The sequence below is a fragment of the Callorhinus ursinus genome, unplaced genomic scaffold (assembly GCF_003265705.2).
Source record: "Callorhinus ursinus isolate GAN/ISIS: 27379988/994484 unplaced genomic scaffold, GSC_fseal_2.0 scaffold25, whole genome shotgun sequence".
NCBI classification, from domain to species: Eukaryota; Metazoa; Chordata; class Mammalia; order Carnivora; family Otariidae; genus Callorhinus; species Callorhinus ursinus.
In genome coordinates this window covers 15,848,767-15,863,460 of record NW_027397087.1, presented here as the reverse complement: position 1 = coordinate 15,863,460, position 14,694 = coordinate 15,848,767, and the positions used below count along the sequence as shown (strand labels likewise).

Sequence of the window (14,694 nt, the reverse complement as noted above, 5' to 3'; positions counted from 1 at the left end):
TCATGGTTCATCTCCCCCTCCAATTTCCCCCCCCCTTCATTTTTCCATTCCTACTATCCTCTTTTTTTTTTTTAACATATAATGTATTATTTGTTTCAGAGGTACAGGTCTGTGATTCAACAGTCATTAGTTTTTGATGTACTGATCCATGATTCATTGTTTTCGTATAACACCCAGTGCTCCATGCAGTACGTGCTCTCCTTAATACCCATCACCAGGTTAACCTATCCCCCCACCCCCTCCCCTCTAAAACCCTCAGTTTGTTTCTCAGAGTCCATAATCTCTCATGGTTTGTCTCCCCCTCTGATTTCCCCCCCTTCATTTTTCCCTTCCTTCTCCTAATGTCCTCCATGCTATTCTTTATGTTCCACAAATAAGTGAAACCATATAATTGACTTTCTCTGCTTGACTTATTTCACTTAGCATAATTTCCTCCAGTCCCATCCATGTTGATGTAAAAGTTGGATATTCATCCTTTGGCTGAGTAATATTCCATTGTATACATGGACCACATCTTCTTTATCCATTCATCTGTTGAAGGGCATCTCGACTCTTTCCACAGTTTGGCTATTGTGGACATTGCTGCTATGAACATTGGGGAGCATATGGCCCTTTCTTTTCACTACATCTGTGTCTTTGGGGTAAATACCCAGGGGTGTAATTCCTGGGTCATAGGACAGCTCTATTTCTAATTTTTTGAGGCACCTCCACACTGTTTTGCAAAGTGGCTGTACCAACTTGCATTCCCACCAACAGTGTAAGAGGGTTTCCCTTTCTCCACAACCTCTCCAACATTTGTTATAAAAGTTATAAATTATTGAAAATATTTTTTAAAAACACAACCATTTGGAGGTACCAGAGAATGACCAAGAGCAGGTAGAAATTGGAGGGGAGCTGAGCCTTATAAGAGGGAACCTCTAGTGGATGCAATTTGTGTTCAGGCAGTTACAACTTTTTGGCTGATGGTACTAGTTAGTTATCATAGCATGTAAGTGGATGGAATTCAAACATAAAGTAGAAATATTAAGTAAAGCTTCTCGTTGGTTTCCCAACTGAACATCTCATTTCAGTGCAACTTGTGCTTTTCTTTATTTCCTCATTTTTAAATTTATTTAAATTTTAGTTAACATATAGAGCAATATTGTTTTCTGGACTAGAATTCAGTGATTCATCACTTACATAAAACACCCAGTGCTCATCACAAGTGCCCTCTTTAATACCCATCACCCATCTAGCCATCCCCCACCCACCTCTCTCCATCAATCTTCAGATTGTTCTCTATCATTAAGAGTCTCTTAAGGTTTGTTTTCCTCTCTCCTTTCTTTTCCCCCCCTTCCCATGTGTAATCCATTTTCTTTCTTAAATTCTACATATAAGTGAGATCATATGGTATTTGTCTTTCTCTGACTTATTTCACTTAGCATAATACACTCTACCTTCATCCACATCATTGCAAATGGCAAGATTTCATTCTTTTTGATGGCTGAGTAATATTCCTATATCCACATCTTCTTTATCCATTCATCAGTTGACAGACATTTGGGCTCTCTCCATAGTTTGGTTATTGTTGATAATGCTGCTATAAACATCAGGGTGCATGTACCCTTTCAAACCTTCAAATTTATATTTTTATATTCTTTGGATAAATACCTAGTAATGTAACTGCTGGATCATCAGGTAGTTCTGTATTTAACCATGTGAGGTTCTCCAGAGTGTCTGCACCAGTTTGCATTCCCTCTAACAGTACCCTCATCCTCATCAACACCTGTTGTTTCCTGACTTGTTAATTTTAGCCATTCTGACAGGTGTGAGGTGGTATCTCATTGAGGTTTTGATTTGTATTTCCCTGATGATAAATGATGTTGAGCATCTTTCCATGTGTTTGTAAACCATCTGAATGTTTTCTCTGGAAAACGTCTTCAGCTTCTGCCAGTGGGGATGTGGATCTCTCAGGACCTCCTCCTGTGTACTTTCCCTTCATGTGATAGAGTATTATCAAAGACTTTTACAAATTTGGTTTTATTTCATAGGCTTTAGATATAATACCAGTTTATAAAACTGTGTTCTGGTGCTGATGCATATTTTCCTATTTATGTTTCATAGTTATTTAACTGAGGGTTGGGAGATAGACTAAAGTAGCTGTGTTTATCCCACCACCTAGGTAAGTCTCCTCGTAGATGTATTTTTATTATTATTTTTTATGCAAGCATGCAGAACAGTAAAGAACATTTCCCACATGTAACAAATATTTGTATTTTGCCATATTTGCCTTACAAGCCTTTTATTTAGAGGTTTTTTTGGTACCATTTGTAAATCTGTCTCCCCCTCTCCAAAGGTAATGACTATACTGAAATTTGTGGTCATCCATTCTGTCTATAATATGTAATATTGTTTTTATGTTCTTTACATAAACAAAATACATGAAACCATTTTACATCTCAAAATTCAACAATAATCAACATTCAATAATTTAAAATAATCAATAGGTATTAGCCAATTTTTTTTGACCAATATTTTGACCATCAAAACATAGTCAAATTACTCTATAGACAGTCAGGAAAGTTTTTTCTCTTCTCCTAGGAAATACTGTTTATTGAGCTTTTATTTCAATAATGTTTATTCCAAACATCCCTTATTTATATGTTGCTTCATGATAATCCTTAGTTTTTCAGAAGTTATTATTTCAGTATCCATTTATTGCAATCTAATATGAAGATTCTAGGTGGTGAATTACAATGCTTGAAAGAGCTTTTATACTGTATTTCTAATGATAATTTTCATTTGAAATAAACACAAATGTATTTGATTCAAAAACACTTGATTTTAATAATAGAAAATCTTGATAAAATGTATGATATATTTTATTTACCCCTAAATATTTGAAAAATACTTTTCATATTTGATTCTAAACCATGACTAGATTTTTCTGTTTCTGGATGAGATCTTCTAAGTCTGGGAGGGCAGATTAGGGGTTTAATGAGTGTTTCCTTTCATATTCTTCTCAATTTAAATTTAATAATTTATCTTAAACTTGTTTAAGTCTTTAATTTGAAGTGTGTACTTCATAACATGTGTTAACTTTTTAGAGCCTTATTAGTAATATTCTTATGTGGCAGTTCACTTTTATTATCCCTTATAAAGTAAGCAAACTGAAGCATAAGAAATTAAATAATAACTTACCCAAGGTCACATAACTGATAAGTAGTGGAATATGAATTCATACCCAGAAAATTCTGGCCTTAGAGTCCGAACTCATAGCCTACTCACATGCTTCCTCTTAGTCACTTAATTTTACAAGCTTGTAAGTCCATTAAGGCTTAAAACTGTCATCATAGGATAAGAGCTGTAACTTATAAAGAGTGGCCATAGCCTTAATCCTTCATTCATGACTAATGTGAATGAGTTTTTAGATCCTTTCCTGGGATCAAATTTTAATACATGAGAAGGAAAGAGGGAGAGATATTAGTAGAAGGGTCAGAAAAAGAGCAGAGTAGGGAGAAAATTCACTTATTTCCAAATTTTATATATGGATTCCTCTAGAAATAGCAGTGGTTTGGGGAATTGGAAACCCACATTCTGGGGCCAAAGTAGTCCAGAAGTACAATGACTGCAAAGGTTGGAATTTCTAATCCTCTGAAAGTAACTGAGCCTCCACTGGGAAAGCACAGATCTATGCACCAGTGTTTTTGGCAGGGGAACTAAAAGGGCGGTTGTACCATTTCAAAAAGTCAAGAAATGCTTAAAGAGGGTTTGGGGTTGTTTTTTTGTTTGTTTGTTTGCTTTTTACAAAGTAGTTTTTTTCTGTAAATTTCTACTTAGATTGTGACTTTTAGGAAATCTATGTGTTTATTTGAACTTTGAAGCTCTTTTATATTTTTCTAGGGCCCTAGCCTACCTTTAAAGGTATCTTGTTGAGTTTTTATATTAGTTAGTGGTCAATGAGTACCTCTCCTCCACATAGTATTTCAGAGATCCAGGCTATTTCTGCCCTCTGGGGTCACCAGCCTATAGAACTGCATAGTCATTAGAATTAATCTGCTCCAGGAGAATATAAGAGAAGTATTAAAAGTCTTGGCTAAAGTTATAAATTTCCAGTTATAAAATGAATACCTCATGGGAATGTAATGTACAACATAATGATTTAGTTAATAATACTGTGGGCAATAATAAAATTTGAGTATCAAAGAAAATTTTGGAGAAATTGCTTCTATCACCATGATCTTGACAGGTTTTCAATACTTAAAGACTGCCTAATAAGTCAGTGGTGATATTAACAAGTGTGATTTTTTTGGTATCATATAAAGAAACATGTCAGTATTTAGAAGATCTGCATAATTCACTGAACCAGTATTTTTCAAATGATCAGTACATTGTATTTTTAAAAATAATACATGGATTTTAAAAACGTGGTTTTAGATCCCACATTGCAACCTACCATTAAGAAGTTACAACTTGTCAAGTTTTGGTGTAGTATCAAAGAATATTCGCAATTATATGAAAAGGCGATTCAAATACTCATTTTTCCAATTATATGTGTGATACCAGATTTTCTTCATATACATCAATATACAAATATAATCTTAAAAAATGTATTACAAAGAACAAATTCAGAAGTAAATATTGGAATCATGCTGTCTTCTACTACGGCAGATGTTAAAGAGATTTTTAAAATGTGAAACAATGTTACTCTTCTCAAAACTTTTCTTGAAAATAGTTATCTTTTTCTAAGAAAAATACAAGGTGTGGTATATGCACATACATACACAATGGAATATTACTAAGCTATAAAAAAGAATGAAATTTTGCCGTTTGCAATGACATGGATGGAGTTAGAGATATAATGCTAAGGGAAAAGTCAGTTAGAGAAAGACAAGTACCATATGATTTCACTCATATGTGGAATTTAAGAAACAAGACAAACAAGCAAAGGGGGAAAGAAAGGAGAGAAGCAAACCAAGAAACAGACTCTTAAGTATAGAGAACAAACTGATGGTTACCAGAGGAGAGGTGGGTGGGGGGATGGGTGAAATAGGTGATGGGGATTAAGGAGGGCACTTGTGATGAGCACCAGCTGATATATTGAAGTGATGAATCACTCTTTTGTGTACCTGACACTAATACTACATTAACTAACTGGAATTTAAATAAAAACTTAAAAAAAGAAAATAGTTTTCCAAAAAGATGCTATTTAACATGAAATGAGTTTATTACTATTATTTTTAATGAACTAATGTTCAAGATTTCTCAGTTTTAATTTCTATTATAGGAAATACTAATAGATACAAAATCCATATAAACAAAAGTCCTTTGGTGTCTTCAGTTATTCTTAAGAGTATAAAAGAGCCCTGACACCAAAAAGTTTGAGGGCTACTGCCCTACAGGAAATCACTGTGAAGGTGCTTGCTCCATGGCATTTGAAAGCTACCATACCTTGCTTGTAGGTTTACAGTTTCTGTGTTACTTATCCCCGAGCTGGACTCAGTAATCACTATGGAGAATCCCCTAAACATAAGACTCAGATAATTTATTTACTAGGCCATAAGTATGTTTTGATTTGGAAACTTTTCTGCAGTTACTAATGTTTCTTCAGCACTGACGTATTTAACTTGCACATTAAAGACTTGAATTCCTTGATCATGTTATATAACCTTTCTGGGCCTTATGTTGCCACCTGAAAAAAACTGATGTAATTAGTTTAGATTATTTCTATATTCCCCTTCTCTAACTTTTTATTATGCTATTACTTCTATTCTTAGATGCTGAATAATCTTTCCAAGTGGTTGTTGACTGTTGAGGTGGAATTAGCAATAGAGACTGGTGGATTAGATTTATTATTTTAGAACTCTTCCCTGTCTATATTTGTGTGCATGTGTGTGTGTGTATGTGCATGTATCTTGTGTGTATGTCTTGTGTGTGTATATATATATATATTTATTTGTGTGCTAGAGGAATGCTAAGATAGGTCAAGAGCAGAACTGGGGTAAAACATGAGTGTATGTATATATGCATGTGTGCATATATATGACTTTCAAGAAATAAAATAACCTATGCTTCATGTATAATGCTGTCTCAGAATTGCTTCTTCTAATCCAAAACATATTTAAACCATAATTTCTCCTTGACATTTGAGATGTTTATTGTCATATGGGCTTAACTTTTCTCCAAAGTTTTAAACTGAAAAAAATGTTCTGTTTTTGTTTTTAATGAAATAGACAGCAGATAGTTAAAATTTGCCTTCCAAACCAAATGGCATATCTCCCTTTTTAGGACTGGAATGTAAGCAGTTATAGAATTTCAGTATCTGGAATGACTCAGGATTTACAAGCCAGCTCCCCTTAACCAGTGTATTGTTAGATTATTTACAAGACTAAAGTTTAATGTTCATTTCTCTTATTGTCGTACAACACCATATAACCTTTTAAACTCAGATGAAGATCATTTTTGAAAAACTATTTTTATACCCCTCTCCTAGTTTTTAAACCCTTTTTCTCTTTATCTGAACTTGAAGGTTAAAAAGTTAAAGTACTTCATCATTTTTTATAAACTGTAGTTTAAACTACATGCAGTAAAAAATCCTTATATTCAGTTAACATGTAACTTTTAAGTACCTATGTGTATATCATTATACTTAGTGCTGGCCGTGATACGAAATAGAAAAGAAACATAGTGTACTAGTAACTAGTTACTCCATACACAAGTACTAGTTGATATTTAGCAAGTGATACATGTTCCAGAAATAGTAATAGCCCAGTGAACAATAGCCCAGTAGTTACTTGAATTTTAATTTGTACCTCTGTCAATTTGCTACCTCTTCACTGTCAGCAGTGCTTAGGGACAATAAAAAAAAAGAACCCTTAAAACTTGAAAATAAAGTAGCTTTCTGAGAGTTAAGCCAGTAAAATCTTAACATTGTGCTTTTCATTATACAATATTGAAAGAAAACCAAGGAATTTGCATGGCTAAAGAGAAAGGAAACCCCAAAGCACTAAAATGGCCAGAGATATAAACTCTCAATGTGGTAGTAATTTAATAACTTGTATTATTGTATTGTCATTGTATTTTATACTATGTGGAGAAAGACTATATGAACAAAAGTGGGATAAATAACATGTGGCACAAAATAGGTGTTGCCTGAAGAATCAGAAACCCGCAGTGTTTTTACAGAACTATCCAGATTTGATGATTGTCAATTACATCTTTATAATAATTTGGATAATATATCTTTCAAAACCATCTCACCTCCCTTTGCTTTGATGCCATGTTTACCAAGCAACTTTCTAATTACTAATTTAGCTTTTAAGATAATCTTCCATGGTCTGCCACAAGGTGACTGGCAGATACTTGGTTTGTTGATTGCTGGTTGTGGTCAGAGGTGCTGGATAGCATGAAAAAAAAAGTGGGTTCTCATTGTATTATGAAATGCATTAACATTCTTTATTGAGTGACATGAAAAAGCCATGCAAAGGTGAAGTAAGTAACAAGGATTTGAATTCTTCTGAGAGATTTAGTCACCAGTTTGAACAAAATAAGGTGGTATGTTTCTATGCATTTGTAACAATTACATTTGTATCTTGCTTAAATATTGGAATCATGCTTTGTAGTGAGGTATGCTCATTATTCTGTCACTGAATTGGAATTGGTTTAACCATTTATTTAGTGACTAATTACTGAGTGCTTACTCTATGCCAGAGACTTTCGAAGGTGCTTGGGATACATTAAGTGAACAAAACAGGTAAGATCCCTTTCCTTATAAAACTTCTGGGTTGGTGAGGAGAGGCAGACAATGGGACAAACACAGTGTACTAAGGAAACTATAAAGTTTGTGTTGAGCAGTGAGAAGATGGGATAGGTGAGGTGGAGCCAATTGTTTAACAGCTTTGAATGATATTTTAAAGGATTTAAATCTAGTAGGCAATAAAGAACCAACATAGATTCTTCAGCTTGCAACTGACACAATCAAAGTAGTATTTTAGGAAGATTAGGAATTAAATAGCATCTGAGATGGGGAAGAACTTGAGACAGAAGAAGGATTCAGGAACTATTGCTAAACTCTAGACATGAGGTCATGAGGTTGTAGAAGGACCAAGAAAGGGATACATCTAAAGATGTTGAAAAAGAAGCTGCCTAGATTTTGGTGAAGTAGAGACAAGAATAAAATCTGACTAAATTTTGAATGTAAATATTAGAGAGAATCTTTATCTACTTCAGTGCACTGTTGGTTGTAGTATATATTTGGAAAAAGGCTTCTGAAAATCAGTTTTTCAATTTGCGTTTTTACAGGATTTTTTTTTTTGGTCTAATAATTTTATTTCCTGTAATCATCTTAAGAAAATAATCAGGGGTGCATGGGTGGCTCAGTCAGCTAAGTGTCTGCCTTCTGCTCAGGTCATGGTCCCAGAGTCCTGGGATTGAGTCCCGCATCTGGCTCTCTGCTCCGCGGGGAGTCTGCTTCTCCCTCTCCCTCCACTCCTCCTCCACCCCTGCTCGTGCTTGCTCTCTCTCTCTCACTCCATTTCTCTCAAATAAAGTCTTTAAAAGAAGAGAATAATCAGAAATATAAAGTATATACCAAAAAATTCATATTTATGTTAGTGAAAAGTTTGAAACAACCAAAATAACAAACAATAGATCAATTAAATAAGGAAGAGTGAAATAGAGGTCTTCTCATCTATCTAGCCTGTCAGATCCATAAATCGGTTGATTAATAGAAAATTTTTCTTAAATTGATATATGCATGCCTTCGATATTTTTTTTTACTTCAGACATAAGGATGTGCGTTCATTTATCAGATTTTATGTGGGGCTATGAACTCTGAGTATGATTCTAATAATTATCATGCTCACTAAATATTGCCTACAGTGTACAGGTCGAGTTTCTTTAAAATGGATTGAGAATTCAATGATAATCTGCCAAGGAATCTAAGTCCATAATTCTGGATTGTTATTATTTTTCCCTATTGTCTTGCCCATACCTAATTTAACATCTAAGTTTTTAATCACTCACCTTTTCCATTACCACTCCATAGGCCACTCTAAAAACTTTGATTTCTGTCCTGAGTAATATGGGAAACAATTACAGCTTTGAACAGAGGAATTGCATGATCTGAAATACAACTTAACAGAATCACTGTGGCTGCTCTGTTTGAGAAAGGACTATGGTGTACATGGGGGCACCCTTTGCACACTTTATACCCCATAATTGTCTGAATGCAAAAACAATTGTAGCTCTCTTTCTAGTGTTTGCATTTCCTTTTAGCCTCAACTCTGAATAGCAAAACTATAGAGGCATCTAGGAAAACCAGGGATCCAAGAAGCACTGTAGACTTTGAAATCATATTGGAAAATATGGAATTAAGATGGGAAGCAACCTAAGGCTTTTCAGAGTGTTTAAGGAAGAAACAAAGACAAAGAACCAGGTATAGTTCCTAAAGGGATTTCCTTTCCCACACCCACCCCCACCCCCCATTTAGCTAATTGGTTCTCAAATGCATAGGTACCTAAGAATATCCCGGGGAGCTTTAAAAATATCATTGCCTGTGCCCCTTCCCAGATACACTGATGCAATTGGCCTGGGCTGGGGCCTAGGCCTCATTTTCTAAAAAAAAAAAAATCCCAGGTGATTCCAGTATGCATCTGGTATTAAAATCAATTGTTTTTCAAGTCTTTTTAAGTCTTCTTATCCTCACATGGTCTTGTGCAACTTGTAGTTGACTGCCTCTACCATCTAGAATAAAATTCTCTATGGCTTAAGAAAATTTCAACTGGTATATATGGTCTTATTCTCTTGAGGTAGGGAAGTGGAGGGGAGGATTATCTTCAGGTTGGGTCTGAAGGCTGGGTCATTTCCTTCATACAGAGGCAGAGTGATACTGTTAGTTTTCCAACTATATTAGGAGTTCTAAGGAGGCACAACTCAAGCTAATTGGCAGTCTAGACTGTGGTTCCAACCTTTTCTCAATTACCCTTGTGAGTTATCCCTCAGGGAAGTATCAAGAATGTTGCCACAGAGAATATACCTATTTTTCTCTGCTGAATGGGCTCACCAAGGAAAGCCATAAATTACTCTTATTAGGCCCTAAAGAATCCTGTCTTGTGGCAGTGACCTTAAAAACATCCCACTTATTATTTGTGTTAGGCAGCCTTTAAGATGGCATCGATGATCCCTGCTTTTTGGTATTTAGGCCTTTGTGTAATTTCCTTACCTTGTATAGGCAGAAGTAATGGGCTATCACTCTCAAGATTATGTTCTAAAAATACTGTGGCTTTCATTTTGGGCATTCTCTCTGGTTCCTTGCTCTGTAGGAAATAAACTGCCATGTTTTCTTTTATTTTTTTTAATTTTATTATGTTATGTTAGTCACCATACATTACATCATTAGTTTTTGATGTAGTGTTCCATGATTCATTGTTTGTGTATAACACCCAGTGCTCCATGCAGTATGTGCCCTCCTTAATACCCTTCACCGGGCTAACCCATCCCCCCACCCCGTCCCCTCTAAAACCCTCAGTTTGTTTCTCAGAGTCCATAGTCTCTCATGGTTCCTCTCCCCCTCCGATTCCCCCCCCTTCATTTTTCCCTTCCTACTGCATTATACGCAAACAATGAATCATGGACCACTACATCTAAAACTAATGATGTATTGTATGGTGACTAACATAACATAATAAAATAAATTAAAAAAGCTATAAGACTGATAAACTAAAATCAAATGTATTTCTATACAGCAGTGATGAACAAACCAAAAATGAAGTTTAAAAAAAACGTTATTTACAATAACATCAAAAAGAATAAAATACTTAGGAATAAATTTAACAAAAGAAGTACGACACTCATACTCTGAAACTACAAAACATTGTTAAAAGAAATTAAAGAATATCTCAATCAATGGAAAGACGTACCATGCTCATGGATTGGAAGACTTACTGTTAAGGTGGAAAGTGAATTTTCTTAACAAACCAAAGTTAGAGGATGAATGGGAGCATGTGTGGGCCTGAAGGAACATCAATCTCATTGAAAGCAGCAGCTTTGTTGAATAAATGTAGAAGCAGAACAGAGTAACCTGACAACAATGCTGAAACAGTATGTTTTAATGAACTTTCTCATAATAAGATACACATGAAGAACTCATAGAGACCAATTAAGAGATATTCTCTAAAAACTGTTTTAGAGTGATCATAGAAATGGTCACAGCTAATAATCATCTGGTACCCACAAGTCAGTTGCAGTGGCCCGCGTCCGTTCTGCTAGATCAGTGACATTCTAATTGACCAGTTACCACTCATACCAGTCATTAAATATTTTTAATATCATTCCTATTCATAGTGAACTTTAGATAAAGTTTTGGTTTTCTTTAGCCATATGTCATCTGTGTGTAAAGTTGGGTAATGAAAGGTACGGATCTCCTATGTCTTATTCCTGCCCAAATATATGGCAGTAGGGTAGTGGTGTGAATAAAGCTGCATGATAAACCTTGTACATCTTTCTGATGTATCACTTTTGCTTATTGGTGTGAATTTTATATTTGAGCAAACACAAATGTATTATGGAATAAAATACGAAACTCACATGAGTTTTAAGAGAAAAAAGATTTTCAAGAAATTTTGTGTGCCACCTTTGCATTATTCCTTTAACTCTCATTCTCTACTTCTCTACCATTATTGTTATTTCAGTAGACGATTTTGAGAGACACTGATTTAGTGCATTTGTGGTTACAGAATCACTTTCACTACAGTTGGTCTTGTAGTCCATCTGTATGTTCTTTGTAGCTCTAGAGAACCAGAGGAGCAAACTCTAAGAGATAGAAACTAAGAATTTATCTCCAGCATCTCTTCTCTTTTATCATTAAATTGATTAATAGCCAACTCAAAGGCTGATAATTTATACTATGCCTTTTTTTACATAAAAATGTCTTAGTTCACTAATTGCATTGAAAATATTTTTTTATTTCTTCTTTTCTTAACAGTTCATATTCTTTCATTTAATTTTTTCCTTCCTTGTTGTTGGAAACCTATGCATTTAACCAATTTCCCCTCTCAAAGAACATTTTAGAAAAGGTTACTCTATTTATATGGACATTTTGCTTACTGCTCCCCATTTGTAAATAAAGAGATACATGTAAGAGTAGAATAGGAAACAGGATCAGAAATCACATTAGTTCTTTCCTTCTCTTGAGTCAAATCATCACAGTATGGACTAATTATTGTGTATGAAGTGAATTAAAAATGAAGTAAGATTAGTCTCAGTCTGAATTTTCTTTAATATTCAAACATTAAATGAATTCATATAAAAATTGATTATGGATAGACACTCTGCTAAACACCAAGGAAACAAATATGAGAACCATAGTTTCTCCTCTGCCCTTGATATTTTCACAAGACTCCAGCCATAGAAGCCTGATCTAGGAACCTAGCCTAGCAAGTCCCGTGAATCAGAGAACAGTTCAGAATCTCATTCATAGCATATCCCAGAGTATATCTGAGGAAGGGCAATTCTTTCTAGCTTCCTGCCACTTGGACATATAAGTGAGTCACAAGAAGATCAAATATTGACTTAGCCTTTTTATGTAACTTTTGCCTCTAAATGTATTAGTGGATAATACTTACATAAAACAAATATTTTGAAATTAAAACTGCAATGATTAGCATTCCAATAGTTTAATTTAGATAAATGTTGGACTCCGATTGATGAGCACATAAAGTTCTACCAAATCTGCCAATTGAAGAATTATGAAGTGGAATTTATCTTTCTGATAAGCCTATTGTCTATAGCCTCACCTCAAGCCTTCATGACATTCAGGTCCTCAAATCTGTAACTATATATTCTATTTTGGGCATTGTGCTCTTGCCATCTAACAGGAAAACAACTTTCCATGTGGCAGTATTTTGAATGGCAGAAATTTCTAGACATTAGAAAAATTATTCTAAATATGCATATTTTAAAAGTATGGCACTTTTCTACTCATGAACTCAAGTATATTCTAGCTTTAAAATCCTTTAAGTTCTTGTATCTGTAGTGATTTTACTTATACGATCCAATTTAACTGACAAGAATATGTGGCAAAACATATTTTACATTTTTGTATTGTTCCCTGTGCGACATCCAATGTAAGAATTGCTGCAGGCTGTCTTTTTTGTCTGCCATCCAGAATTTGCTGGCCCAAGTGCTGTGTACTAGACTTGGTATTGGTCATGAGGGGGAGGGGGAACTTGCCGTTGAGCCAGACAGTTTTGTTATTGCTTTAGAATTAAAAGCATATGAAACAGATACAGCTTATTAAGGTTGTTTTTTTTATAAATAACATAAACTTAAATAACAAAACAATAAAGTTCAAATACAACTTAAAATAGAGTTTAATGCTGTAACCACAGAAAAAAAGCATGATTATTTGCGGGAAGAACATTATGAAAAGTCATATTCCCAAATATGAATTATACAAAAGATAGATTATGTTACTTGAAAAAAACTTAAAGATTTCTCAATTTTACTTTTAGGGATTATAAGATGTTATTTTGTGGCAAGTGAGATGAAGTATAGTATTATCATCATTATTGCTATTTTATATACAAGATTTTTGAAAACATCCTTTTAGCAATACCCTTTCAGTTTGAGCAGTATTAGGAATTTTCTTCTTGTTAATAGGTATAAGCATTTTCTAATATTATGCTTTTATAAAACTACCTATTTGATTCCACTCAATAGAATTTTTGAGAATATTCTTTCTTTTCTGATTAGAATTTAAGTGGATTTTAATTTTTCACTAAAAATCCTTTCAAATACTGCCCATCTTCCATAGTTAGTATTGGCTTGATTATCTGACAAATCATTCCAGCAGCCTTTAGGTCTGACATATCTTATATAACATCATCTGCATTATTATTATTATAGCAGCCATTTTATAAGCAGATAGGAATATTTAAATAATCATTATCAGATAATCAAATCTAACATACTCTTAAGGGTAAATTAATTTAAGAAAAAACATTACTATTACTAACATCATGATTGTACAACCAGTTTTACAATTTTTTACAACTTTTAGTTACTAAATCTGATTTTTGTGCATATTTTTCAAATCTTTCTTTAATGCAGTCTCTTAAAATAAACATACATGCACAAGTCCAGCTTGATCAGTTTTTCAGTAGTTTTCCAGCCTTTCTTGGTTACTTAAAAAAAAAAAAAAAAGAAGAGAAGAGAAGAGAAAAAGAAAGAAAACAGTCCACTTAAAGAAATCTCCCTGCTGGAACTGGTTTCTTATATACCATATATGATTATGTTATTGCCATGGGAAGAAAGTGGGCTGTTTTTTGTTCTTTCTTTGTTTTTTTCCCCCTTACAGGAACCCCCTTTTGATTTAAAGCAACAAACATTTCTCCTCCGCTGTGTGTCCATTTAGCTGATGCATATGTGTTGTAATGGTTTTCCAGAATTAATTCTTTGAAGTTGCAATCTTCATTGCATTCTTTCTGTTAAAACAACAAACAATATTATCCAAATGATTTTTAGAGGGACTCAAAGAGTAAGCAGTAATATTCAGTAAAATTAAAACACATATGACCTTTTCTTTTTTTGAGTGGGCCTTATGCAGTTTGTTAGATATGTTAGCATATTTGCAAAAAAAATAGCCATCTTAAAAATTTTTTAAAAGATAAAATGATACATATTTAGTTATGCAACATATTTTCAAACGTCTAACTT

The 14,694-nt window shown here is 34.0% G+C and overlaps 2 protein-coding genes across 8 annotated transcripts in view; one reads left to right on the top strand and one right to left on the bottom strand.

The window, feature by feature from the left end:
* FAM227B (family with sequence similarity 227 member B) overlaps nucleotides 1–14,694 on the top strand; it is a 206,131-nt gene that overhangs the window by 73,274 nt on the left and 118,163 nt on the right. Inside the window, exon 12 of one of the 4 annotated variants that reach the window (XM_025883680.2) lies at nucleotides 2,104–2,159. The exons of the other annotated variants lie outside the window; for them this stretch is intronic. Coding sequence (XP_025739465.1) covers nucleotides 2,104–2,111 — 8 coding nt within the window. The 3' untranslated portion in view covers nucleotides 2,112–2,159. Of the gene's footprint in view, nucleotides 1–2,103; nucleotides 2,160–14,694 lie in introns of those variants that run through there. 4 annotated transcript variants of the gene reach the window in all.
* FGF7 (fibroblast growth factor 7) overlaps nucleotides 14,168–14,694 on the bottom strand; it is a 63,971-nt gene continuing 63,444 nt past the window's right edge. For all 4 annotated transcript variants that reach the window (XM_025883685.2, XM_025883686.2, XM_025883687.2 and 1 more), the window contains exon 4: nucleotides 14,168–14,462. In XM_025883685.2, the coding sequence (XP_025739470.1) occupies nucleotides 14,268–14,462 (195 nt within the window). In that variant the 3' untranslated portion in view covers nucleotides 14,168–14,267. The remainder of the gene's footprint in view (nucleotides 14,463–14,694) is intronic.